The sequence below is a fragment of the Lontra canadensis genome, unplaced genomic scaffold (assembly GCF_010015895.1).
Source record: "Lontra canadensis isolate GAN:19392208 unplaced genomic scaffold, GSC_riverotter_1.0 scaffold36, whole genome shotgun sequence".
Lineage (NCBI taxonomy): Eukaryota > Metazoa > Chordata > Mammalia > Carnivora > Mustelidae > Lontra > Lontra canadensis.
Window position 1 is genome coordinate 702,603 of NW_022631030.1, and position 26,521 is coordinate 729,123.

The window sequence follows — 26,521 nt, forward strand, 5'->3', positions numbered from 1 at the left end:
AAAACAACAACAAAATCAGGGGAAAAAAGGTTCTAAGGAATCCCAGCAGGCAAATTCCAAAATGGGAGATTTTGGGGAAAAAAAAAAAAAAAAATAAACGCGCACAAAGTAAAAAGAGGAAAAAAGAAAAAAAAAGGAACGCAAAAAACAAACAAACAAAAAACAAGGCACAGAATTTCTGCAGTCTACTCGAACTAAAGCCAAGCATCCAAGTTTGACTTGGTAGGAAGAAATAAAACTTAAAAACAAACAAAAAAGAAAAACAGTAACAACAAAAAAAACCCAACCAACCAACAAAAAAAAGAGGTGTCACAGCAGAGTGTACTTTCAAAGAACATTTTTTTTTTACACAGCAAATCCCAAGCCTTCCCAGTCTCACACCTTTCCACCCATTCATAAAAAAACACACGAATTTCTCGCAAGTTCCAACATCACTGTCTCTTTATCATCTAAATAGGGCCAGTTGGACACCTCATTGAAACAAAAAGGCTGATCTAGATGAAGTACTCTTTCTTTTCTTCGGAGTTGTTCTGTCCTCCTTCTGCATTGATTATAGCTGTGTCTGCGTCTGCTGCGTCATCGGCTCCTTTGGCTTCATGAGTGAAGTATGTACCTGAAAGATGAAGGGGTAAATCACCGTGACTGTCTGATGGCCTCTGTGCAAAGTGGTACAGAGATGGCAACTTGCTTTATGGCCATCATCAGCCGAAGTGGTGTGCAGGCAGCAGAGGGGAAAAAAACAATTGGAAGGAGAGAGCGAGGTGGGTGAGACAAATGGGCATCCGGGGGTTCCAAAGGCACCACTCCAACTGAACCGCTGCGATATAATTCAGCAAATGAGACATTAGAGCAGTGATTATGACCAGAGGGTGTCGGCGGAAGGAGACGTGCGTGGGAGCTAAAAACGCAGAAAGCTGGAGAGCTGCTGACTGACGTGTGAACAGTCAACGCCAGGACCAATGACCAGAGATGTGCGCGCACATAGTTAAAGACCAAAGCAAGGAAGAGCAATTAGCCAATTAATGAATTAGGGCCCTGATGACGTTCTACTGTCGCCTCAGCTCGTTTATCTGCCCCCCCCCCCCGCCTCCTGTCTGTGGGAGCCCTGGCTGCCTTGTGAGTCAGCGGGGGCCCGCATGGGCACGTCTGACCGTCTTCCGCCTCCCGCTTCCGCGGGGGGCTCCCGATCGAGAAGCAGCTCGTTATCGTAACCCCTGGGATCAAGACTTGGGGTCTGTCTTAAGGGACAAGTGAGTCTTGCTCAAGGTGTGACTCTAGCCCGGACCCGGATTCATGGATTCGCTAATTGACACAGCCACTGGAGAATGACGACACACAGGGTGCTCCAAGGGGGAGACACTCTCCTCGGCAGGTCCCAACCGTTTACGGGAGTTTACGGAGAGAGACGAGGGCTGCGCCTCAGCAGGACATCTAGGTAGCGCTCGCCCGGCCTACTGTAACCCAACAGCCCTCCTCCCGTGATACAGTGTATTCTTGAAGATTCTTAGGGAGAAAAAAAAGGCTGATACAGTGGTGGTATTTTCAGGTTTTCGTCTGTGACAAATCTGAGCAGGCAGGCGGTCAAATGTCCCCCTCCTGTCCCTTTCTTTCCTCTGGCCCCTCGTTCTCCACAGCTGCTGACTCGACTTGGCCCTGCTCTCCGGCCTCCCCTCCCAGGCTCTATCAAGCCAAGAGGCTGGGCGTTCTCGGCTCAGCGGGCTGCCTCCTGGGCAGGGCAGAGGGCTCCCAAATGGTCCCCACAGAGACGGGCACTGCGGATGCTCAAGGTGGTTTCAAGTACCTTGGGCCTCCATTGCTGGGCTCAGGGGGCCTTCCCTAAACCCCAATTCTACGATCCAGTGGTAGGCAAGCGGCTGCGGTTAATGCTATAGGAAAACCCCACAAGCTCACTGCACAGAGCTGGAGAAAAACAGCGGAGAGAGACAAGGGCCGACAAAGAGAGGGAGAATAAATTACCAAGAGCGGGGGAAGAGGGACCAGAGCAGCATGGGGCACAGAGGAGGAGCGTTGGAAAAGATGATTGCCCATCCAGGCTGCACAGCTGATAAGTGTGATGATTAATGGCAATTTAAATCAATTGCACTGATAATTTAAAAAAAATACATATTTATGTGGCTTTTAAAGCACATCAAAGCAAGGAAGTATTCTAGCCGCTGTGACCATCCTCCCCGGAGCTTGGGACCAGGCAGCACTGCGTGTCCACCTGCTTCCCAAAAAGCAGCAGAGGGTACGGGCACGTTCTTCCCATGTCAATTGCTTTGGGGGTTCACGCCCCACCTCTCACACCCCGGCCCCTATTTTTATAATTTTTGCTCCAGGCCCAATTACGGAGTGCAGAATCCCACGTCTAGAAAGCTTTTAGAGAAAATCCAAATCAAGAAGGGCTCATCAACCCTCGGAGTCCTCATCAGCAGCTGCTAAGATTTTTTTTTTTTTTTTTCTCTCCCAGTTTCGGGAAACCTCAATAAGGCTGTGTGACCACATAATCGAAACCGCCCATGGAAGAAAACCTTGTCCCGTCCCCAGAGGCAGGGGCGGTGGTGGCGGGAGACCTCCTGCCTGCCAGAGCACCTTGCTTACCTTTATGTCTGGCAAAATAGCGGCCCAGAATGATGAGCAAACACAGCATGGCGAACACGACCACGGCCACGACACCGCCGATCACGGCGTGATCCACCGCTCGGATGGCGCCCTCCTCGCCCGCTCGAGAATCTGTCGGAATCAGAAAAGGAACAGGGCTGTAGAGCTCGTTGCAAGACACCAGCAGCCCTGGCCACACTGCCTCCGGATCGGAGGTCACCTTCTTTTCTAATGGAGGAGTCAGAGCGACAAGCCAGGTGGATCCGGTGACACCAAGGGAACACACTGACCTGTCCAGTGCCGGACTGATCTGTTCTCCCCGCAAGGCAATTTTGTGATACGCAGCGGAGGAGCACTAAGGGACCAGGGAGAGAAGAAACGGTCTGTCTGGTGCTGGCCTGGTCTTAGCGCTCCCTCCGTCTGTGTCCTGCTGCAGATCCCAACCAGGAGGCCCACCTAGCTACTCAAGGGCACTGGGGATGGCGCCTTCGGGCCCTGGAGGGGAGGCGACGGGAGCTTTCAGTAGGTGCCCAGCGACTTCTTCCCCGCCAGGCACGTGCACAGGGAAAGGAGCTCACAAGCCACAGCCGCCTCGAGATAAAACAAGGCTTATAAAACTAAAGACAGGTGCCATGCTTGCTACATTCAGGATGTACGAGGGAGTAGGCCTCCTTCGAAAACCTAAAAACCTATTTCAAAAAACAGACAGCAAGGAATAATTGTCCATTGCCACAGACGGGTTTCCTTTTATTTAACACTTCACGAGGCAATTAATTTTCCTTTATAAGCATCACCGCCTCGGGGCGTCTTCTCCCGACGGAGGAACGGCACGTTTGACTGGGGAACAACTCCAGAATGAACCCAGAATGAGCTATGGCGATGCGGAATGGATGTATGGCAGTGTAAACAATTTTAATTTAGGAATGTGGCTACATCACCCCTTGCTGAAGTCCTAATGGTACCCGAGATTTATAATGTAGTAAAAAACAATTATTCTCCCGTTGATTAATACATTAACATTTTGGAGTGGAAGCTAAACCATTGTCTTTTTTTTTATTGAGTCAAGTACGACACCTCCATTAAAATGATTTACTAGCTGTACCTTACAATTTAAGCACAGCAGCAACAGAAACGGTAAAAATCTTTTAACTTTACATGATTTGTGAAGTCATATGTGAAGGATTTACCATTTAAATCTTTCAGTACAAGAAGCACATGGCCCTATAAATCTGTCCCCCTTGCAGTTGCTGGACGCCTGAGAGAAATGCATTTCACCAGGAAGACGGAGAGTGCAAATTCAAGTCAATTTTTAAGAAAGATTTATCTCTGTCTCTCTCCAAAGAACAGAGCAAATCTCTGAAGCCTCCACCTCTAATAATATTTGAAGTTTATCGATCAAGTGTACAGATCCGTGACAGCTAAAGGTAATGGTGCTCTTTTGAGCCGAAACCTGATACAACGCTTTCAGCAGGAGGGCGTGATTTACACTTTCTATCGATATTTCCAATTCTGCTCTGAGATTAAGTACTGAAGGATGTGGGGAAAGAACTGGTGACCGAGGGGTCCATGAAAAGTGCTTTAATTAAAAGAGTTTAAATTAAAAAAAAATGAAGTATTTAAAGTGTTTCATTAAGTTACCTTTCCAAGGACCAAAAAAGCCCAAAACTCCCAACCTAAACAGAAATGCCTGATCGGAGGCAGCAGCAGGTCGCCCAGGACAACAGGATGATGGGAGTTTAATTGGAGAAGGGAGATGGGTTGGAGGCAGAGTGCACTGCAGCCAATTAGCCCGCTCCGTGATGTGCGAGCCCCTCCAGCAACCTGTCTAATAAGCTCGACTTGAAACGTGGTGGAGACGAATCGCCCTCCTCGGCCAAAAGTGTTGCCTACTGTGGAGGCAACAGCCTCTGTGTCTTGAAAGTCATCTCGTAGGGGCAGAACTCTGCCGTGGAAACCTCTTCTTTTAGAGACAACACAGCTTGTGGGAGGGGGGCCCTCAACACAGGGTATCTGTCCGAGGAGAGCAATTCACACCCCGGAGACTCTCGCCCAAGTGCACAGAGTCAGCATCGCTGGTGGGAAGAGGGAAAAACAGAAAAGCCAGGAAGTTGTGTTTTCCTTAGGGAGCTGTCAAAATGGGGGATCTTGTGGGAATGAAAATGCTTTAATTTTCTGCCATGAGCTGCAGACCTATTGAAAAAATAGGAGTCTTTCAACAGACTCCCTGGGTCTTAGGCCATACTAGCCACGGAGGAGAGGGGAAAGTGAGGGGTGGGAGCTGAGAGCGGCCTGGGGAGACTGAGAGCAGAGAGAAACTTCAAGAGGCCGTCCCGGTTCCAGGCACAGACCTAAATAACCTGTCTCATGGCCGCTGTTCAAAGACTGCCTCCTCCACGCCGAGGCACAGGAACATTCTAGAAGCCTGAGAAAGCCAGAGACAGAGAAGCTGTGATCCACAAAACACCTCACGGGCTGTGTATCTGCGGGATTAATTTCCTTAGCCCGAACTCTTTGCTGGATCTTTGCTCCTCATGAACTAGGGGCTCAATGGGGTCAGTGCTGCCTAGTCGCCCCAGCACTTTGCCCACATTCAGTACCTGGGTTCTAGTGACCTTCCCCGCCCTAAAGGACATACATATTTTACAGATACTTATTCACAAGGGTAATCTCTCCCACTATCCCGTGATACTCACTTGGTAAGAAAGTTTACTACCACCGTTAATCACCCAGACATTTTTCCTGCCTTCAATTACCGCAGAGGGACACAGAAAGCAACTGGGGTTTCCTTTACAGGGAACACGGCCGCCTGTGAGCCCCTCACCACCTCTCTGCACCCCAGCCCGGGTTCACCGTCCTCTGTGAAGAGCAACGTACTTTCTTGCCCCAGCTCACTTCCCTTGTTTCCACGTGTGGGCTGTTGGGAGAGTTTGCAGAGTGCTCTCGACTGGCCTCCGGTGGGAGGGGATCAGGGTGAAAGCTGGTTACTGTGAGGGCAGAAGGGCCTGCACCTGCGGGCTGGGGCCTCGCTCAGGGCGAGGAGCAGCAGCACAACTGTACACCATGAGGCAGTTGGCAAGTGGCTGGAGGCTGCAGGAGGAGCGTGGCTCTGACAAGTCCCGCAGCGGCCCAGCCTTTCCTGTTCTGCTCCCCAAGGGAGAGCTCCGGCCCGCGTATTAAGAAAGTAACTTTCATCATCATCCAAAGGTCCTGCTCCTCTTAGGGTGCAGACCTTTTCCCTTTGAGGTGCCACCAACGTCCCTGGGGAGGTATCCTCCCTTTTTCTGAATCACGTAGAGAAGGAAACCAAAGAGCCAGACTCCACAGCTGCCCCCAGCTTCTACCCTGAAAGGACACGTGGGCAAGGAAAGCACTTAGAAACACGCCTGGTCCTTAGGCGAGTAAACAGCTCTTGGGTTCAGAAGGTCTTTTTTCTTGTGCTTTTAAGAAACGAAGTAACAGGTGTCCCTAAGAGTGTTCCCACTTCTGGGACTAAGCTGGGCCCTATCATCCTGTGGAGGAAACGCCATGTTTCTCCTTGGTGTGTGCTGCTGGCATCAAGGTTATCCCAGCCTTGACCTAAGCACGTTTGGGTGGAGTGATGAGTGTCACCCCAATCCCTTCACGTGCGACGTTGAGTACCTCTGGCCCAGTGGTGCCATGGTTCCGGCTTTCCGAGGCGCTCTGTGGGCACCGGGAAGAGGGGCCGTACGGGCTCCCAGTTGTGGCACAGTCCTGCCTGCCTGGACCGTCCCCTCTTGCAGCCCTGTCCGAGGCTCTAAGTGACATACGTACGTATCTTTAAGGACAGATCAATCATGAGCTGATTAGTATTCGCGAGTTGGCTTTTCTTTGGGCAAAAAGCTGGAACAACTGGGCTCCAGGTGAGTTTCCGAGCTGCGCACAGGATGTTAAGTTGGCGACTACCGCCTGGGCCAGAGCTCCCACCACCCTGGGCTCGAGTCAGCATCTTAGAAACTGCAAGGACAAAAACATTTCAAAGGGACTCCCAAGAGGGCAGCCCCCAGCTGCTCGGTTCTCTTCACCTTGGGTCAGGTGACCCGGCTCCCTCCATTCCTCAACACGCAACATCAAGGGGCCAGTTCTAAAGGCAGGGGTTCCCGAGGGCCTGACAAGAAAAGTGATTGCTAGGGCCAAGTTCAGGCTCCTTCCCCCACCTCCAGGGAACTCCTTCCTCTCCGCTCGCTTTCCCTCCTCAGACGACTTGCCAGAAGCGTCCTGGTGGGACGAAGTGGGGCCACCACTTTGTCCCCTGGCACGGGGTGCCTCACAGAAACCGCCAGGTGAATGCCTTCATCGTGGATGTGTGATAAGACTAGGAGGATCGGCTGCCAGAGGTAGGGATTCATGGCTCGTGTGTTCCCGACCAGCTCCTGGCAGAGAGGGACTCTGGCAGAGGACGTCACCGGGCAGAAGGCTCACGGCCACCGCGGCCTGCCCACTGTGCAGCCCGGGCTGGGCTTTTTGCCAAAAGGACACCAAGCTCCCGACCTCTGAGGAGCTGAAGTGTGACCCGGTTAAAACATAAATGCACGGAGCAAACATACGGCAGAGAGCACGACAGCCACCCTGGTTGGCTTACCTTCCCATTTTCAAAAATCCTGGCTCAGGCTATCTATGTGCTCCGGGAGCGCTGGGGCTCCTCTTAAACCCATCTGTTTCTTCTTCCCCTAGGCCACAGACCACCTCAGGTCTCACCTTGGAAATTAGTATTTAAAACATGGTAGGGGTTCTAATGCTACTGGTCTGCTTCCCTGTCCTACGCTCAACCCTACGCTCAACCCTACGCTCAATCCTACGCTCAACCCTACTGCCCTTTCCGTACCCAACGAACAGCTGGAAAAAAGTGGAGACTCTTGACTTTTTGCAACAGGTTCTGTCCCTTGGTTTGGTTTGAGCCTTTGTCCTGGGCTGAGGGCTTGCCGGACAAACCCGTTTAATTAAAAAACTCTCAGCATCCGTGTTTCTAATGGAAATGCTGCCTCCAGCTTCCTAGGACCGTAGGGATCAGTCTTAGAGGACGCTTAATGGTATCATTTGCTACTTCTCACGAGGGAGAAAGAAAAAGCCTGCTGGTGGGGATTTCCAACCACTACCTGACCTCGAAGACAAAACAAAATGAAACAAAACAAACCAACAAAAAGTGGCACCACCTGAAAACTGTAGCTCCGCATTCCCATCCCCCTACTGTAGCTCCCTGCATGGCAACACAAATAAGTGTCCGTTCTAAAGACCACAACTTTATTACCGAAGGGGAACACACTGAATGACATGGACTGACAAAATGCCACATTATTTGCTAATCCTAATATGTTATTCTTCCTTAAGATTTGCTTTTCTCAGCACCAATTCAATTACAGATGCTACAAATCCTTCTGACATTTAATTCTCTCTTGTCAGAGAGTAGTAAATGTATACATGCACAGCTTTCCCATTAAGATGTTAATATATATCGGAGCACACTAGCCTCTACGTAACATAACCTTTCTGTTCTGTCTTCTTAGAAAGGGGAAGGGAAGGGATAAATGCAAGGCAGGGAAATCACGACGCTCCCAGAGAGCGTCTAGCAATGTTAACTGCGGCTCTGCAAGCATTTCAAAGGAACCACGTTAAGCTTACTTAAAGGAAAACTGCAGTCAGCATCCTCCTCCCGCCACCAAGAGCTCGGTATGCATTCATTTAAAATGAGAAGTTCTGCACGCAGGCTTCGGGCTGTACATGGTCACTGCTCAGTGATGAGGATTCAGGCTCTCGCAGGTGGTCACTGCCTACAGATGCGCCTCCAGACAAGGGCCCAGACGGGAGGCGAAGAAGAGTTAGATCTCGCCCGCATGGCCCACGGGAGAGTGGCTGCATCTGGGGTCAAAGAGGGCTTTGTTCCTCTGCTCTGTGACTGCAGGCGGGGGGATCAGCCACTCGGAGCCACAGAGCACAGCCATGCCCTCCCAGGGTCGTTTCTGCGAGGCCAGCATGTGGAATGGGAGAATGCCTCTCTGGGCCAGGGCTTGGCATATCATGGGCACTCAGTAAGCGTCTGTCACAGTTAAATCTACAATAGGAGAGCCTGAGGGGGGCTTTCTTCCAGGTTTTTAATATTATGGATGCCAGGCCAATACTTATCGGCTCTCTGGGGGTAAGGGCTGCACGGACATGCAATTGTACGCTCGGCACTGCTCTCGGACCGTGAGACGGCCATAAACCCTTGCTGAGTTGAAGTCGCCAGGCCCTTTTCCATTTCTGCAGAAGGGCACCCGGGCTGAAGGATGGCCCAGCTGCCCTGTGGGGTCAAGGCTGAAGGCCACCTGGGTCAGGTCATGACTCAGGTGTCCCATCTGAGCATGAGGACTGGAAGTATTTATTGTCAGCTAAATACTGAGAACAAATATTTTTTATGTTGATTTTTTCTCCCACAACTTGATTTAGTTATTTTACCCAACAGCAGAAATGCCTTAATGAGCCCGACGGGGTCCTCCCAAACACTCAGTGTCCCCAGAGGCCAGGAGGCACACTCAGGAGTCCACTCCACTCATCTCTTAACAAGGACTTCAAAGTGAGAGTGCCCTTTTCCTTGGAAGCAACGGGAAGGCATGGGAGGATGGAACCAGAGTTCTCCTTCAAAGAGTGTACAGCTGAGAAAGAGGACAGAGTCGTAAAGTATTTCCAAACATTCATTTCCCACTAGAATCTCTTTCTGGAGAAAGATGCTCCTGTGGACCTCAGGCATTTGGGGGTGTGAGGAGGATGGATTCATGAGTATGGTGAAGTAACCCCAAGGCAGTGTCCAACCTGTGGAACTGGAATTCACATTTCGTGGCATAGCCTGGCACCTCACTAGTTTGGAGGAAACGTTCCTGTTTGATGGCCTCCTTCCTCCCCATGAGGGAAACAGTAGCATGTTGGATTATGGGAAGATCAGCAATTCAATGACCTTCAAACTCCCATCCTGGGAGCGCTGTGGCCAAGCTGCCATAGACCTGAGGCGATCTTCTGTCTACTGCCTTGTGTTCAACAGAATTTTAAAATCAGGAACTCTACACGTTTTAAACTTTGTGACCCCAAACTTTCCCACGGCCTATAGGATCATCTCAGTGGGAAACATCCCAGAATTTCAGACGGTGTTGGACAATGGCACCGAAATCATCTGAAGCAATGGCCTTCTTCGAAGGAGAAAAAGCTTGAGTTGATGCCAGAAGAGATCTTTCCAGGTCATTTGGCATGTGGTTCTGCCCCTGATAGGCTCCAGAGAGGCTCACTTTCCCCTCCTCATTCCCTGGACGCACACACTGAATTGAAAGGGGTCTAAGAGGGAAAGGATTCCTGAGAAGACCCCAGAACAGAGGAAGCGTGGAGTTCACGGTGGAGGGAGAACTACCCTTAAACTAGTCTCTATTTCCTGCAGAGGTCCGAAGACCCGCACGTTCAAATTCTGGCTCTGCTTCTTGAGCAAATCATTCAACCTGGGGAGCCCCAGCTTCCTGACTCGCAAAACGAGACCGGTCAGGAAAATGCTCCCAGGGCTGGCTCCCTCGCCCTGTCCCAGTGGCCTTCTGTGGGGAGCTTTGGCTCTAAACTGGCTTCTGCCTCTTTCTGGTCCCAGTCACTCATGTTCACTCTACCCGCTTTAATTTTTTCTACAACATTTGTCACTGTCCGTCATTATCTCGTTGTCATGAGCCTGGCCGCCCCACTAGAAAGTAGCTATGAGTGCGGGGGCCTGCGGTGTGATCGCCACAGCCCTCCTGGGCGGTGTTGTTCACGGCTGCATGCCCGGTGCCCGGCCCAGGGTCTAGCACATACAGGAGCTCTAACAGTGGTGCCCAGCAAAGAGCAAATGAGATCATCTGTGAAAGACTTTTCTAAGCTGAAAAGAACTGTATACAAGCTAAATACCACTACACTGGATTTACAAGCTGTACTTAGAATTGGTCTACACAGCCCAGCTGGTTTTTCTTCATCATCGTTATTGCGAGTCAGCGGGGGCAAGGAAGACTGCCCCCCCCACCCTCAATGTTCTGTCTATTGAGTTTTTCCACACACATTTCAAGCAAGTTCAGCCGACTCTGGACCTTCACAAGGACCAGATGGTCACAGAGCCCGCCCCCCACCCCAGAGCTGACCATCGGGATCCAAAGGGCTTGATGTGCTTCTATTATCTACATTTAGACTGTATTGTGAGCCCCTGTCTCCTACAGAAATCATTCAGGGGACGCCAGCTGGCCCACCCAGAATCTTCTATCATGCCTGGCACGGATTATCAGAGCCATTTAGGGGTTGCCCTCTGCCCACACTCTTCTACAGATTGTGAGGGAGATGTGGGATTTTTCTAGATCGCTTTCTCATTTGTAGGGCAAGAGCTGTAAACATGTTTGGGGGAAGCATCACAGCTCTGGAATTTCTCGTCGGTGCCTCCGCTTCAGAAGCAGAAGACTGATGGACTGCTCTGATAGTGCCCGAGGGCCATTCTCTGGCACAATGTGTATTTACCAAGGCACTCTGCTCAAGAGTCCCCAAAGACCCTTCCATTGCTGAAAGGAGGGAGGCAGTGCAGACATTTTTTAAAAAGTTTTAAAATAAAATCGAAAGATAAATATGCTTAAAGCCATTCTATTCCACACGGGTGGCAATAACCACCAGCTGTCACCAGGAAACAGCAGATGTAATTGATAAAACAATTCGAAACTCTTAGGGGCCCATCGTCAATAACGTTAACACCCAAAAAAGTAAATGAAAGGGTTCAAAGTAGGACTGGAGGAGCTCCCCAGCTCTGCCAATTATTAAATCACCGAACTACACACAAGCATAATTTTTTAATGCAGATTAAAGGGGAGGATCAGCTGGGCAACGTGCTTTGCTGGGTGAGGACAGAGTGCCATATGTTGCTTATGAGACTGTCATTAGCTCAGGTAGCAGTGGCGAATGGGGGGAGTGGGCAGAAGAGAGACCTTCGCTATTTCTAAGGAAACGCAGGATCTAGCATCTATCCGTAATAAGGAAAGGCTGAAATTTCCACCCAGATGGAAAAGGGAATGGATGGTAATATTATTCATTACCACAGTTTAGCATTAAATGCGCAACACCTACTCTAATTTATTGATGGACTGCTTAAGACGGGTGTTAACCTGTTTGTCTTGTATTATAATTGAATTCAGTCTCTAGGCTACAGAAATTTGAGAAGTTCATCCTTTCTCAATCAATATGCTCCCCTTCAGTGACCCATTTCAAGACAGCTTCATAAAAAATAATGTATTTTGTTTTAATAAATTTAAACACTATGACAGCTGCTCAATTTTTATTGGTTGTTTTTTTTTTTTTTCCTCCCCCTTTGGATGTCTCTTTGCTGCTGAGGGAAGCCAAGCTCACAATCAATAGTAATTGATTAATCAGCATCCCCTTTGAACAAAGGTGCTAATCAGTTTTTGATTAGTTCATCAAACCAGATGCAAAGGCAGCCCAAGCCCGGACTGATAGATCATCAGTGTTCTACATGACTTATGGCTCCCGAGCAACCCAGGACTGCAGCGTTCCTGGAGGGGGTGGGGGTGGGGGAACGACATAATTATTCATTTAACCAAATTATTAGGAGCACAAACAGTTGTTGGTTTACTGCTCCTGACTCGGGCGTGATGGATAGAACTGCAGCAGGACCGCATCTGACTTGGTGCAGGGCTGAGAGACCCGGAGTGGTTCCTTAATTGATGATGCTTGAGGAAGGGGTGGATGGCTGACGTGGTCCCGCTTTCCTAACGAGGACAAAAATTCCCTTTGCCTATCTCAGTGACCCTCAGGTGACGATGACTCCAAGAGGGGTCAGGCCCATGAGGACTCAGTCCTTTCTTGGGATCCTTGAGAAGTTCCCCTTGCCAGGGCCATGGGGTCACCTGTGTTCTTTAGGGTCAGGACACGACCCGAGAGCAGACTGCTTACAGACAGCATTACATTCCAGGCAAGGAGCAGGACTTAGCTCTTCTTTTAAGCGGGCTAAGGTTTTTTGCAATTTCTCTAAATACCCCACACATAAGAGGCAAAAATGAAACCCTCCCTTGATGGGCTGGCTGTCTCTCTAATTTTCTAGTTATTTATCTGAATTCGCTAGGATTTGGAACTTACTCATCCAACAAGTACCAATCGAGTGTCTGCTACACGAAAGGCAGGCGGCAGCGAACAAACCCAACACGGCCTCTCGGAGCTTCCACTTGGTGGGAAAATCTGACAGCCATGCTTAAGCTGGGACATGCTACGTCGAAAAATAAAGGCACCCACCCTGTTTTCTAGGTTTGATGGAAGCTCCTGAGAGGCGAAAAATCTGCACTTGGAAAGACTAGGTGGCTCTGATTTTCTCGCTGGGTGAAACCCACAGTCAGGGACCATCACCTCGCAATTAACTATTCAAGGGAGCGGAAGTGAAGTCTCTTCAACAAGGGGCAATATGGACCCCTTCCTTCCAAAGGCTTGAGTCAGCCTCTGCAGCCTTACTCCTTGGTGCCTCCAACACAGTGATGAGGAGGAAGGGGGCTTCCTTACTGATTTATTAGGAATTAACCGATTGAAATGCTAAAGGGGCTGTAGCTGGTTCTGGGAAGCCCCAGAACATCATGGCAGCTCATGGAACTGTTTAGCTCTGACCATTTTGAATCTCCTCCCCACCCCCCCCCCCCCCTTTAGGATATGCTTCTTATTCTGGATTAGTAACACCTAAATCCTGGAATCAAGCATGAAACCTACTTTTGCAAGAGCTCAGTGTGCTGTGAAAAAGGTCTGAGCTGGATAATTAGTTTACATCATGGTGTGTGACAAAACAATGGCCCCCCCTTCCTCTCTGCCCCCTCCCTCCACCCCCGGCCTCTAAGATAACTATGATGTGGCTTTTCTAGTCTATTCTACAGAAGTAGATATTCAATAGGAATTTTTTTTCTTTTTAAAAGGAAGATCTTCTCTCATAATCCAACATCTTTAAACAGCTTTGAATGCAAAACATTTCTCTCGAACCGTTATACAGCCAGAGCATAGAAAGTATTTTACGCCACGGAAAACAGTGGCTTTCGTACAATCCAACGATGAGCTGCCCCCCCTTGCACGGACCCCCTCAGTCCCAGTCAGAAATATACATGCCACTAGCACTGGAAAAAGAAGGGGGCGAGGAGGAAGACAGTGTTAATAAAAATTTGTTTTCCTTTTATCTCAAAATCCACAATTGCTAATTAACTGCCCGGGAAACCAAATGGCCATTTTGTAGAAGTGGACAGAGCACGCACAGGTTGGACACCGCAGTGCCTTACCTAATGACTAGCCCTTACCTGAGAGGTCCTCACTGTCCAGTTCTTCTGCGGAATTGGGCAACTGAGTAAGGCCTTACAAGTAAAAACAAATCGTTTTTCTTTTCATTCCTCAAGGGACATAAACAAAACACTTCAGAACTGAGGATGAATTTCTTAAAAAAAAAAAACATGAGCCAAATCTCTTGCTATCTCGCTCTTTTTTGGATAGCTTGAATGCATTAATCCATAAGTACATTTCTCCAATCGTTTCATTTTGTTATTGATACACAATCAAGGCAGAAAGATTCCTCAGTCTCCGCTTTCAAAACACATGAAACATGAAGGTGAATGTTTAAAATCACTCATTCATAACAGCATGCAAAAAGAAAAAAAAAAGCCTGATTGTTAACCGTCAGTGCTCTGACATAGCCCTTGAATACAAATACAGTTTGAGGTTACATACCGCTGTATGTAAGTTTTATTTCACATTTTCCCATAAATTGAAATCCTTTGCCAATACTGACAAATACATTTCATTATCAATTTATGACGATCTTGGATCACTTATTTCAAAATGGTACAGCATCTGCTAACTATAGATTTTGCAGGTTATGTCTTCATCAGAAAATCCGATTTGCAAAATGACTTTTTAAAAAGGAGAATTAAAAAAAAAAAATCAGTGGTATGCCTGAAAAATGAAACCCTCAAAGCTGAGAAAGCAGTTAGGCCAGGAGCTAATCTGGGGGGGGGGAGGGCTTGCAAGGTCCACACTGAGCCACCAGCAACGTTGGCCAGCGGGGCCAGCTCTCAGCTAGCTCTGATCTGAATCAAAGGAGGGGGAGTGGGAGGTAGATAAACAACGGGAGGCTTGGCTAGGGGTGGGATTCCATTTCCTCATGCTTTACTTGCTCCTTTCAGGAAGATCATGAGCCACCAAGATACGAGACAATCTAAGGAGGCCTCCATTCATTGTTCCTTGACGTTCTGCTCAAAGTCCAGTCTGATGGCTCTGGGTCCGCTTCTCTAATGGGATTTGTCACTCTGGAAGAATATTTGTGGGCCTATGAAACCGCAAGGACTTTGGGGAGAGGGGCGGGTCTTTAGTTTTCATCCTTCCCTTCTCTATAGCCAAGCACGGAGTATAGTCTCAGCAAGCATTTGCTGAATGAATGATGTGGGAGTCATGCTCAGTGAACTACCAACCAGAGCATGAAACAAATGCTCTGGAAACAAGCAATGTCAAACTGATCGCACTAGTTAAAAAAAACAAAAAAACAAAAAACCCAAAGTAACAGAAATAATCATGTAGAAATGGTCAATAAAAGCTTGGGTTTTGTAAGTCGTTTTATAAAGAAGCCAAGTGAATATTGATGGCCAGGCTGGTGGTGTGAAAGGAAGCCATCGTGTCAGCTCTCGGAGGAAGAATTTCCATTGTGAACCTTGGGTGCCAATGTTCAAGAGCAGGTGCCAATTAGAAATGGGTTTGAGTCTGCGGATGTTCCCAAACTATAGATTTAGGCAACAAGAGGAAAAGTAGTGAGTAAGGCAATCCGTTATGGAGGCAACTGAGTAGGGATGCTATCCGTTTGTCCTGAAATCTGATTGGTTGAAAGTGTTCCTATTTCTAATTGGCTTTATCCATTGTATAAAGACTGATGAATACAATTATTTGAATAATTGTTATAAATGGGCAACATAAAGTACTTCTCTGTAGTTAATTATGAATTTGCAGTTCTCAGAAGGCTAATCCCTCACTTCTACGTGGCCCAATGAATATCAAAGCTTTCTACATACGTGCTTGGCACCCACTGAACCATATTAAACAAGGATTTTTCAAGTAGGCGGCTTTACTGCTGAATGCCTGCTTCCGTGGGGAGGGCATGAGAAAGCTAATTTTAGAAAATAAAGACAAATACATTTATGAGATATCACTGATAGGCAAAGTTTCCCATTAAAAAGCAATGGACAGTTGATACACACCTCATTAAAGATGAAACTGTCATTTTTAATAGCATAAATTTTAAAATACACCAAATCACCTGGAATCTACTGCTCAGATTACATCGGAAAGTGGGAAGCCATTTCGATTAGTGGCGTTAAATTTGTTTTTGCGCTACTGTTGTATTTTATGAGTCTACAGTGCTCGGCCATGGTTGGATAATTTTTGAATAAGTGTAATTGGAAGAGTGTACTGAGGCACTGAGTGTACAAGGGAGGACAAGCAAAATTTACCTCCTAGAATTGCTTTGACTAAAGTAGTTCTCTTTCATGTTCAAACTCATACACCTCTTATTTTCTCAAAGAAACAAAGATGCACTTTATGAGGCAGATGGTGTTTTCCAAAAGGAAACTTCACCGTTTAACGATACATGGGAAATCCCTTCTTGGTTTTTCTCTTTAAACTTCCATATCATCTGTTGAAGACCCTTCTTGTCACTTCTAATTAAAATGTATCCAATAAACTTCTTTAAACTTGGTTAAACAAGTGAAAAGTTTAACTATTGGCCCATGTGGAACTTTTTTTTTTTCTTTGAGCAATGAATTCTGAGCATGATAATTTCATGCGTGCACGGTAGACGTGTGTTGCACTTGTTCATGGTCTAGGATGGGCTGCACATCCCCTGGGCCTCCTCAGTGCCTCTGAGGTTGTTACCCCTCTTTTCCAACAGACGTCGCTGGCTTCTAAAAGTGGTGTGAGGTAGCAATCTTAAACCAGGCTAAGGAAAACCTCAAACATTAGAAACAGCAAGAAATCCTAGAGATAGTTAAATAAAGTCAAGGTCAAGCAAAATTTCAATGTTTGTGGGCTTGGTTCATTAGGGTTTCTTTTTCTTTTTTTTTTTTCAGAAAAATGTCATAAAAGAACGATTAAAGAAAACCTCAAAGGAAACAAAAATGTAGCCCCCTGGCTCCAGTACCATTCCCAGTAGGAAAAAGTAGGCGATGGTCTCTTTCTTACCTAAGCGGCATACATCTGATCACTTGGCCATATTATGGAAACTGTTACTTCCATCACCAGCCATAAGAGTTCAGACGCCCCCGGTAGTTTTAATCTAAAAGCTCAGTCATCCTGTTCTTCCTGCTTTGTCAGCTTTTGTGGAGAGTTTGTCCCTTCTTCCCATGAGCAGAAATTTGGTTCACGCCGTTAAACAGTAGCACATTGTTTCCAAACGGCATATCAAGGCTGAAACACAATCTTCAGGTCCTGCAGCCATTCGTAAACCTCTTTAGCTTTGTTCTTGAGTAGAACACACAATGTCTGCAGAGTCCCTTGACTGAATGACAGCCTTTGAATGCCACTGTTGTGTACTCATACAGAGAGATGTGCAGAGAGGTTCATACACAGATGGCGGACATAGCGGTTGTAATAATGCGCACTGCTGGCTATTTGCCTTCTGGATGGGCTGCAGAAGGAGCCCGCAATTGAACAGAAAGTTAAGATAAGAATTTCATGTGCTTTTAGGATTCTAGTAAAGCTTGCACTACTTATAAAATTTTATAAGTCGGGGAAAGGGAGCTTTGGGGGCCGGGGGTGGGGTGGAGGGTGGCGACCTGAGGGCAGTGGACTAGGGTGTGAGTGTGTGTCTAGCACAGGCCAAAGATTTTGCCACCGAAACTGAAAGTGAAAAGTTGTTTCAGGGGGTTCCCAGTTTGAGTCTTACCAGAATTATATACTGAAATAAAGACTACTGAAAAACTCATTTGGGATATGTAAATTCATGAGCTCATCAGCCTCTGATAGATCAAGAGGTGGAAAGCAAAAGGATAGGTAGACTGGAAAATCATAAAATGGGAAGAGGAGAGGGGAGGGGAAGTGGGGGGTGGAGGGAGGGAGAAGCTCCGACCCAGAGGAAGCCAGCTGACTGCAGTGCAGCAAAAGCACAAGCACTATTCCAGACCATGGGCATGCGGTCACCCCAAACCTCACACAGGGGAGGTGGGTGGGGGAAGGGAGAGGGTACACACAGGGCTGAGAAAGAACAAGGCACAAGACACAGAGAAGCGCCCACATTTGAACAAACAAAAACCATCACGCGCACCCACACGTCAATAATCATAGTAAGGACGACTCCATCCGTGCTTTAAGTCACTCATGCATTTCTGCCATTAGTTTCAGACCACGTAGTACCAGGATTTGGCAGAGCGTTTTTTGCATTGCTCGACATGCACACATAACACAGGATTCTTCCTGACCAGGCCTTAAGGATGAGCTCCAAAAACACAAGTGCTCAAGATCCTTATTCAAAGAGAATCCCTTCGGTCACCCTAGTCTAAAAGATCCCATTCTTACACTCGCTTTTATGTCTACCATCAATTAGATCCTGAAAAACACATTGTGACTGATTGTTGTTTGTTTTCTTTTTGGAGAAAATCCATTTGATTTTGAGTCATGCCCATGCACTTCTAACCTTCCAATACATGCTTGTTCCAATCAGATATTGGTAAGAACAAATGACCAACATACATCAACAACTCGTATACTTCTTACGTACTCTAGCAACACAAGCTTGAATAAAGTATTTTAATGAGTCTTCAAAGGGAAAGCTTTTTTTTTTTTTTACAAATTATTTTTTTCATTTTTATAAAAGAAAGAAGAATTATAAAAGGAACTCCAGAATGAATCCTTTTAAGACCAATAAAGATGTTATGACAGGCTGACCTAATATGTCTTGTCATTTGAGTTGCCAAGTTCTCCAACCATGCCATTTTTCTAGGCCCAGATCTCTCTCATGAACATCTCAAGGTTATTCTCAAGTGAATGTCAGTCAAAAGGTTGCTGCACTGAAGAAGCTGGGTTTTAGCCATAATTTACTTGAAGACAATCTGGTTCCAGATAGGGTCCCTGCTTTATAGTTTCCACCATATCCTATCACATTTTCTACCCCAACGACTGACCTGAAGACCGTTTCCCCTCCATCAAGGAAGATTCTAGATACTCCTTTGGCTTTCATTAAAGCAGTTTGCTGTGGGTGGTAGGACCTCTTTGTGAGGACACTATGAGGGTATCAGACAAGTTAGGAGAATGTGTTTATACGAGGACACTATGAGGGTATCAGACAAGTTAGGAGAATGTGTTTATACATAGGGGACCATCCTGGGTTATCACTTCTGTCCTCCTGCTGGTAAGGAATAGCGTGTATGGATGTGGGGGGGGGGGGAGGGGAAAACTCTTTTTCTTCCTCCCCAACATTTCTTGGCTGTCAGCCAGTGAACATCATCTTGGTGGTGTATCGCTGTCCCTGAACTAATAAGGCAGTGGTTGCTTCTCTGTTCTCTGCCCCAGGAATGCTAGAAAGCCTGATTCCAAGTGTCTCTTTGTTACACTACAAAAGAGAGATCACCGTCACTTTCTCTTTCCAGGAAGAAACATCTGACCAAAAACTGTGTCCTAGACCATGATGGGGCCCTAGGTTAACTTCTCATTTTTCAGATCAGGGAACGTATTTCCTACTTGGAATACCTCAGCCAACTCCAAGACTTACATCCATCAGAGTCCCGTAAGTACATGGATTTTATCGAAGGGACCTAGCAAATAGAACTCTGGAGTCTTAGGAGATAAATGATCAATATTTCTTCAAAGATCTCACAGAATTCAGGAATCATATAGGCTACGTTTGACCCTGGAGTCAATTATAGGAAGCTCAGAACTTAAATCATCTTAAAAAGAACAGAACAAAATCTCTTGAACGGCATTAAAATAGCCTTAAAGCTCTGCGACTAATCGATAAAAGTCAGGAAGTGCTCAATTAATGATGAAACCTACAAATAACTAAGCTTAATGGAGTGCAGTGCCTGAGCTGTAGCAAGCACTATGGGGCATTACCTTAGAAAGTGGAGGTTTTATACCTAATTGATTTCTCATGATTGCCAGTGTATTTGGCCCTTTACTTTTTCCTTCTGTGCCCGGTGACAGGAAAGGGCCAGGTGAGGCGGGAGGGGTGTGGGGATGAAAATAATGCTCCACACCCAAGTTCATTTTGCTCTCTTGGAATTCCTCATCAGAAAGTCCAAATGGGGACTGGGGGCAGGGGGCCAAGCATCAAGGCCTGACCTTCGGGGACAGCTCACATAGGACGGGTTTCACTTAGAGATTTCCAACTGCCAAGTCCTCAAATGTAGGTCTGTTTTAAGGAAGTCAGTCTGTGCTAGGAAGAAATGTTTTGCTATAAGGCTTGGCTGATCACCCCCTGTCGCTTAAATGGTGGAGTCCAGCCCTGTACAATGTGCTAAATGATTTCAATAGGCCTTTTACCAAAAAATCCCCTTGAACTCAATTATTAAAATTTAGCTCGATTTGTAACATCACTTCTCCAAGCACAATATCACTAAGGTTAGAGTTAGGGAATGAAGTCCTATACAGATGAAACATGATTCTAATTTCCTGATTGGAGAGACACAGAAAAGTTAATGGGCTTCTTCCAACCTGGTAAATCAGAGAGGAAATAGAAAAGAATGTCCCAATGGCTGTTTTGTTTTTTCTTTTTTAGTCACTTTTTGTTTACAACCTTAGCCAACTTTGTAGTATTTTGCCTACGAGATACCCGCACACAAGTGATCTTTTCAGTCCCACTTAATGCTGTTAAAATTTACATCTGGTGTCCCTCCTGGCTTGGAGAGGTTTCCTGCCCAGTGCTAGCTAGCATAAGCCTGCGTGCACACATGGAAATTAAGAGTGAACTGGCCCGGGTTTGCAGAGGGAGCTATGATGGGGAACATAATTAAGAGAAGAGCGATGCCCTCCCCTGCCACCACCTCGTGAATTTAAACAGGACTATCCTTCTGCCCTTACCTGTCCTTCACGGCCTCAACTACTGAGTGTCAAGAATGACCCCTCTTCCAAATGTACCTGGGACTCTAGCCTATCAACGAAGAAAGGAACTGGGCCTTTAATCCAAAGGCCATGATTTTTAGGTCAATATTCATTTTTGAAATCCCTCGTGTTTTGGGGTCTGGTGGCGCTCTATCCATAAGGGCCACCTGTGGCCGGGTCTCCCGCATCCTGGCCTGACAGTCACTGGCCTCCCTCCAGACGGCAACCATGGGCTCCTGAACTCACAACAGAAATGACAAGACTCGACATCCTTTCAAGCCTTCAAAATTACAGTCTATGTATGAGATCAGTCTACTCGAAATACGATTTCCCTTGAAGACTGCATTTCTCTTTTTCCCAGGCTTGCCTTGCCTCTCAGCAGCGCTGAGAAAGTAGATAAACAGTAATGTGATACCAACCGTGAACTGCGGGTTCTGTCGTCGCTGCCGTGTCTACAGACGGGAACAGAGGATTGGAGGAAGGGAGGAAACAGGAGGAACGGCATGCAAAAAAAGGGAAAATGGAAAAAAATGGAACAGATAATATATGAGCAAGCTTTCAAAGAACATCGCGTGACAAGCAATAATAAATGAAAAGCAAAAAGCATTTGAAGTGAGTTGCACTGTTTTAAGACATGCCTTCAGCTCAAAGCTGCGAGCCAGTGAGGAAAACAGTCAATTCTGTGGTTCTGGGGGTCTTGCCAGGACACATCTACTTGCTCGTCCATAGTCGGGGGAACATGCAAAGTGAGGGGAAACACCAGCGCAGACTCGGTGGCTCTGAACACATAAAGGCTCAGGACTGGGGCGGAAAAGCTCAGTCGGCAGGCTGGCGGAGCAAGGGATTCGTACATTCAAACATTGCCTTTGTCTGAAGCCGGCCCACGCAGGCGCCCGGGCTTTGTGACTGCCCATTAGGCATCAAACAATCACACTTTGAGGATCCTCTGTGGCTACGCTCAGATGCCTGTACATGAACACGTGAGCTCAAGTTTTCCATCCCACGGAATTATTTTGGCAGTGTTCAGCTGGAAAGTTCCACGGACGGGGAGGCCATGGGAATGAGCATATTAACAGTTTCCCGATAAAGTTTCTGTACACAACCCCCCCCCCCCACCCCCCTCTCCCGGCCACCAGGAATCCTTTCTTCACTTTGCAGCACTCCCTGGGTTACAACCTAAGAGCAGAAGACCACCATGGACACACCCGAGTCCACACAATTGGCCAAACACCACTTCCGATCACGTGACTTTCCACAAACCACAGTATCCAGCCATCCCTCTGCTCCCAGGGCAGCACCATGTTCGCCGTGGGGAGCTGCAGGGAGCCCCCTGCCTTTGTGGCCACCTTCGCGTTGCCAGATGCACTTGCTGTGGAAGAAACCGTGGTCTCTTTCTTCTTCCATTTCCGATGCTGTGCAAGTTTCCTCCTTCTGCTGGGCTTCGAACCAGGCGTGCTGTTCTGGCTCCTCTTCACAGGGAATGGCGCAAGGGGCTCAAGAAATTTTCTTTTTATTTCTGGCTAGAGGGAAAGTGGGATAAATATCTAATAAAATGCACGATGACATTCTTTTTCCAGTCGTCTTTTTTTTTTTTTAAACACCACTCCTGTGGCCAACTTCATTCCAAAGTCAACCCATCTGGCCATGCTTTCGTGTTCGAGTCTACACCTCTCCAGTATGCTTCTTTCCACTATCCCCATCTGGCCAGGGAGGGATGGTGACATGAACTCGTCATCTCTGGCTGGGGTGGCGTTCTTGGTTGAAACTGCAAGTAGTTATCTGTTCCCCTACCTCCCACCCTTAACATAGCTATTTAAGCTGGTAATTATTTTCATGAGTTCTAGAGACTCCAAAAGACTATTCCGGACTCGACACAGGCAATGTTTAAATGCAATGGAATGCCACATTTTTTTCTTTTTTTTTTCTGGTCAAACGAGCCTGGTGCTTCTGATCTGCAAATCAGGATACATGAATTCACACCGGTGTTCCCCCTCAGTTGGCATGCTTTCCTCAGGACCCTATAACCATCAAAACAATTGCAGCCCTTCTAAGGAGCCAGGATTAACCAGCAGTCTGAGAAGCCACTGTAGCTTTAACGTAACTTATAGCTGAGTTTCTGAAGAATTGATGAAGGAAAGAAAAACATAAAATACACTGCATAAAAACACAATACTTACAAGTCAAGTCTGTATGCATAAAATAGCAGTAAAAAACAATACCAAAAATTGTACAGTTGAAACATCACTACACGGGATCGTCATGACACAGTTGACACATCTCCTTACTTGAAACATCCAAGTCAAGTGTTAGTTTCAGGTGCTTTCAGCTTAAGGGGTAAGATCAAATGCACATTTGTACAGAAACATTTATATACACGCTAACACATTTTATGGATAGGCACTGGCTCCTTTACAAAATAAAAAAAAAAGGTAATAAATACTTTGGTTATTTTTATAGTAGCGCTTCTCATAGGCTGTGATCTTAGCAGGTCAATAAGTAGCATAAACATGAAAGAGAGGAGGTGGAGTAAATCCTAGAGGTTAGAGCCCTCAAAACTCCTATCTTAGCATGAGCTGATGACTGCTCCTTTTACCGTCTTCCTACATCACCGTGCTGCCCACTTTATCATGAAACTAAGTTAAGTGACCCTAGGCGTCAGCTTCTTTGTGGGCACTAGAAAATGAATGAGCCCAGTCCACAGTGCAGCTTGCTTCCCCAGTATGGGGACAGGAAATCCATCAATTGCACCCAAAACAGGAGGAGAAAGGGATGCGGTGGGGGTGGGGTGGGGGGGTGGAAACATTTTCTAGGACAGTTAAAAGCAAACACACGTTCGAGTCAAACCACACAAGTCACTGTGGCTGGAAGTGGCAAGGCCATGGTCAGCAACAAAGCAGGGGAACGCAGCAGACACATAGGTTGGCCACAGAGTTCGAAGGGGGTGTGAGGGAGTGTTGGGGGAGGCACCGATTCTATTTCTCTAAGAGCATCTGGTATGCTCTCTGAACAGAGGCTATTCCAAGTAAAGAATTAAAAAAAAAAAATTCTTTAGAAGTGACTTTGTGCTCCCCGCAGGAGAGCAGTGTGACAGAATCTAATTCTCCTTCCTAATTGCATTATGACTTCATGCAGAAACCGCAGACACCCTGGCTCTGAAGGGAGTGCCGCTCTGTGAAGTGGGATTTATTCGGGGTGTCTTAATCAGAAGATTGGCGAGAGGTGCCAGGCCACCCCTGTGAATCAACTCGTGGGGTCACTCCATTGTTGGGTCACATTCGGAGTGTATGGGCAAAACGCAAGGAGTCCACTTCCAATACAAGTTAGAAACGCTGTCATTAGCTTGAAAAATGACAGCGCCTAATTGTCCTAACAAAGACTTGTTTTCAACTGCTTTTTGCTGCTGCCTTTAGAAACTCATCGGAGAGAAAGAGGTCACAAAGAGTTGAGTTGGGCTTCAGACGCTATAGGGTTAGGGAATGAAAAAGGCCTTGCTGAGCTATTGTCTTGATTTTAATTTTAATTACAACAGGGCAAATTTATTGTATACTTACTTTATATGGTCAACGACAACAACAAAAAAACAATCCCAGGTTCCTGCAAACCCAGTCAGTGTGCGTGGCCTTAATAGTCCCTCTCGGGCTGTTTTACGAGTATCATCAAACAAGGTATCCGAGGGCAGACCCTGCACGTTTTGAAAGATGCACATTTCACGAAATACTGACTCCTCGGTCTCCTGGCCATACCAACAGTTTATGGCATCCTATCTTGAATAAATTAAACATCACCTATATTTCATGTGGCAGTATAAGATATTTACAGAATGAAAAGGCTCTGACAATGTGTGAGATTAGAGACTGTAGCCGTTTAACCAAGTAGCCAAAAAAAAAAAAAAAAAAAATTGCTGCATGAGAGGCAGCTGGGCAATATTTAGTTGAAACAGTCATGTGTAAGCTCCGCTGTGGCACATTCTAATCCTTTCATATGGATTCTCTCCAACTTAGAATTGTTCATTGAGTGTGACAGACTGGGGGTTTAAAACTAATCCATAAATTAGTCCGTGGTCTCACACACAACGGGTGCCATAAATGAAAATGAAAATCCTAGAACAAAATTAAATTCACAACCTTAAATACTTTTTCTTCTCCAATTGCTCCGTGGTGCTCCTGCTTTAGAACGCCCCGATTCACGGTGAGACTGCATTTTGGGGTGCGCGTGTGCAGGATCTACGTTAAAAAATGCACAGTGTAATAACCTAGAGAACCCAATCTGCTCAGAAGCAGAGCTTAATTGTAAAGAATTTAAATTCTCCCATTTTGATTGTCATAAGCTTAAATGGAAGCGTACTAAGCAGTCCAGACATATTTTAATACACTTTCCCCGAGTTTATTTTCTTAACTAAAGTCAATAAGGAGCCAATGGGTTTTCTTAATTGAATTCCCCTTCAGTTTGTGTTACGGAGCTGCTTTAAATCTAGACACTAGGGCAGGCGAGGAATTCCCCTGACAATTTTATTTTCATAGTTGTGTTTCGCCAGCCAATATATATTAAATATAGTTTTTTAAATTCGTTTCTTTATTTATTTCTGACTTATTTGAAATCTATTGAAAGCAAAAATACGTGCCGGAAAATTAAATTTCGAAATTTATTTTCTACTGGATTCTCAGTTAATTTTCTTTCCAACTATGTTATGCTTTAATTAAACTCCCATTTCTCAGGGGCTGGGAAAAAAGGGGACAAGAACAGAACAGAAGCTAAAAGGCCCAAACAGGGAAGTCTTGATAAAGCTCTCTTACTTCTTAAAGTCACCCTCTCCTCCTTGGGGGGGGGGGGGGGGGGGCGGAAGGGGTTATGGGGTAAGGCGGGTTATGGGGTAGGGCACCAGGGAACAGCAAGGTGGGGAGTGGATTGGTTTTTTGTTAAGCAATTTCAAGTTTTGTTAAAAGCTTCTTCAGAATTGTTCCCTAGTGCTGCTGTGCCCCTGAGATCTTTTCATTTGCAAACCAGATGTTCTGAAAATAACAGAAACCCATACAGGGGTTTCATCTCACAAGGAAAATGACTCATTGTTCTAGTCTTAGTAGTAGTCGACCCTGGGTTGGAAGTCTGGGTGGAGGAAGGGGAAGTAGGGGGGAAGGCGTAGGGGAGGGGAGGAACAGAAGAGGAGGGTGAAGGTGGAGAGGGACGGGTTCTAGAAATAGGAGCTTCTAGTCATCTCCGGCTAGATTGCGGAAGGGTCCTTTCAAGTCCTACCCTTTCCACCATCAAGACAGCCCCAACGATCACTTTCTAAGCCCAAGAAACCCATATGTATGATGCTAGTTTTCTGAACTGAGGATGAATCTTCAGTATGGAAACCTTTCAAGTCCTCATCTCTTGGATTCGTTTAAAACAAGGAACCTAAAAGTATGGGAATTGTGATGGAAGCAATAGAAAAAAGAAACTCTGTTCCCACCTCTCATTTCTTTAAAAAAAAAAAAAAAGGCAGAATCAAGTGAGCTTTGTTACTGCAGCGTTCTCACTGCTTCCATTCCCTCATAAATCAGCATGGGTCAAGAGCTGGTTGGCCATGATGCTATTGGTAATGGGTCTCTAATCATCAGCAAAATAAAAATGTACACAGTGGAGACAGTATGAAAAGGAAGGGCCATGCAATTTGGGGGCAAAAACTTGAGAAGGGGGCTCATGCGTATTTTCTAGTGCCCTCGTGATATGCTTGTTACCAGGCACACTGGCCCAGGAGTAACATTCAGTAAGTATTCAGTAAAGGATGAGTGGTACACGGTCTTTATGGAGTAGAAGCCAACTCTGGAAAAAAAGGGAATTTAGTAAACACTCT

The 26,521-nt window shown here is 46.5% G+C and overlaps 1 protein-coding gene across 6 annotated transcripts in view; it reads right to left on the reverse strand.

The window, feature by feature from the left end:
- Nucleotides 1-423: 423 nt before the first annotated feature.
- CADM1 (cell adhesion molecule 1) overlaps nucleotides 424-26,521 on the reverse strand; it is a 321,984-nt gene continuing 295,886 nt past the window's right edge. For 2 of the 6 annotated variants that reach the window (XM_032868543.1, XM_032868541.1), the window contains 4 exons: nucleotides 21,105-21,137; nucleotides 13,914-13,967; nucleotides 2,602-2,733; nucleotides 424-613 (listed from right to left, as the gene is read on the reverse strand). In XM_032868543.1, coding sequence (XP_032724434.1) covers nucleotides 495-613; nucleotides 2,602-2,733; nucleotides 13,914-13,967; nucleotides 21,105-21,137 — 338 coding nt within the window. In that variant the 3' untranslated portion in view covers nucleotides 424-494. The remainder of the gene's footprint in view (nucleotides 614-2,601; nucleotides 2,734-13,913; nucleotides 13,968-21,104; nucleotides 21,138-26,521) is intronic. The other 4 variants (XM_032868546.1, XM_032868542.1, XM_032868547.1 and 1 more) reach the window with 2 other exon arrangements.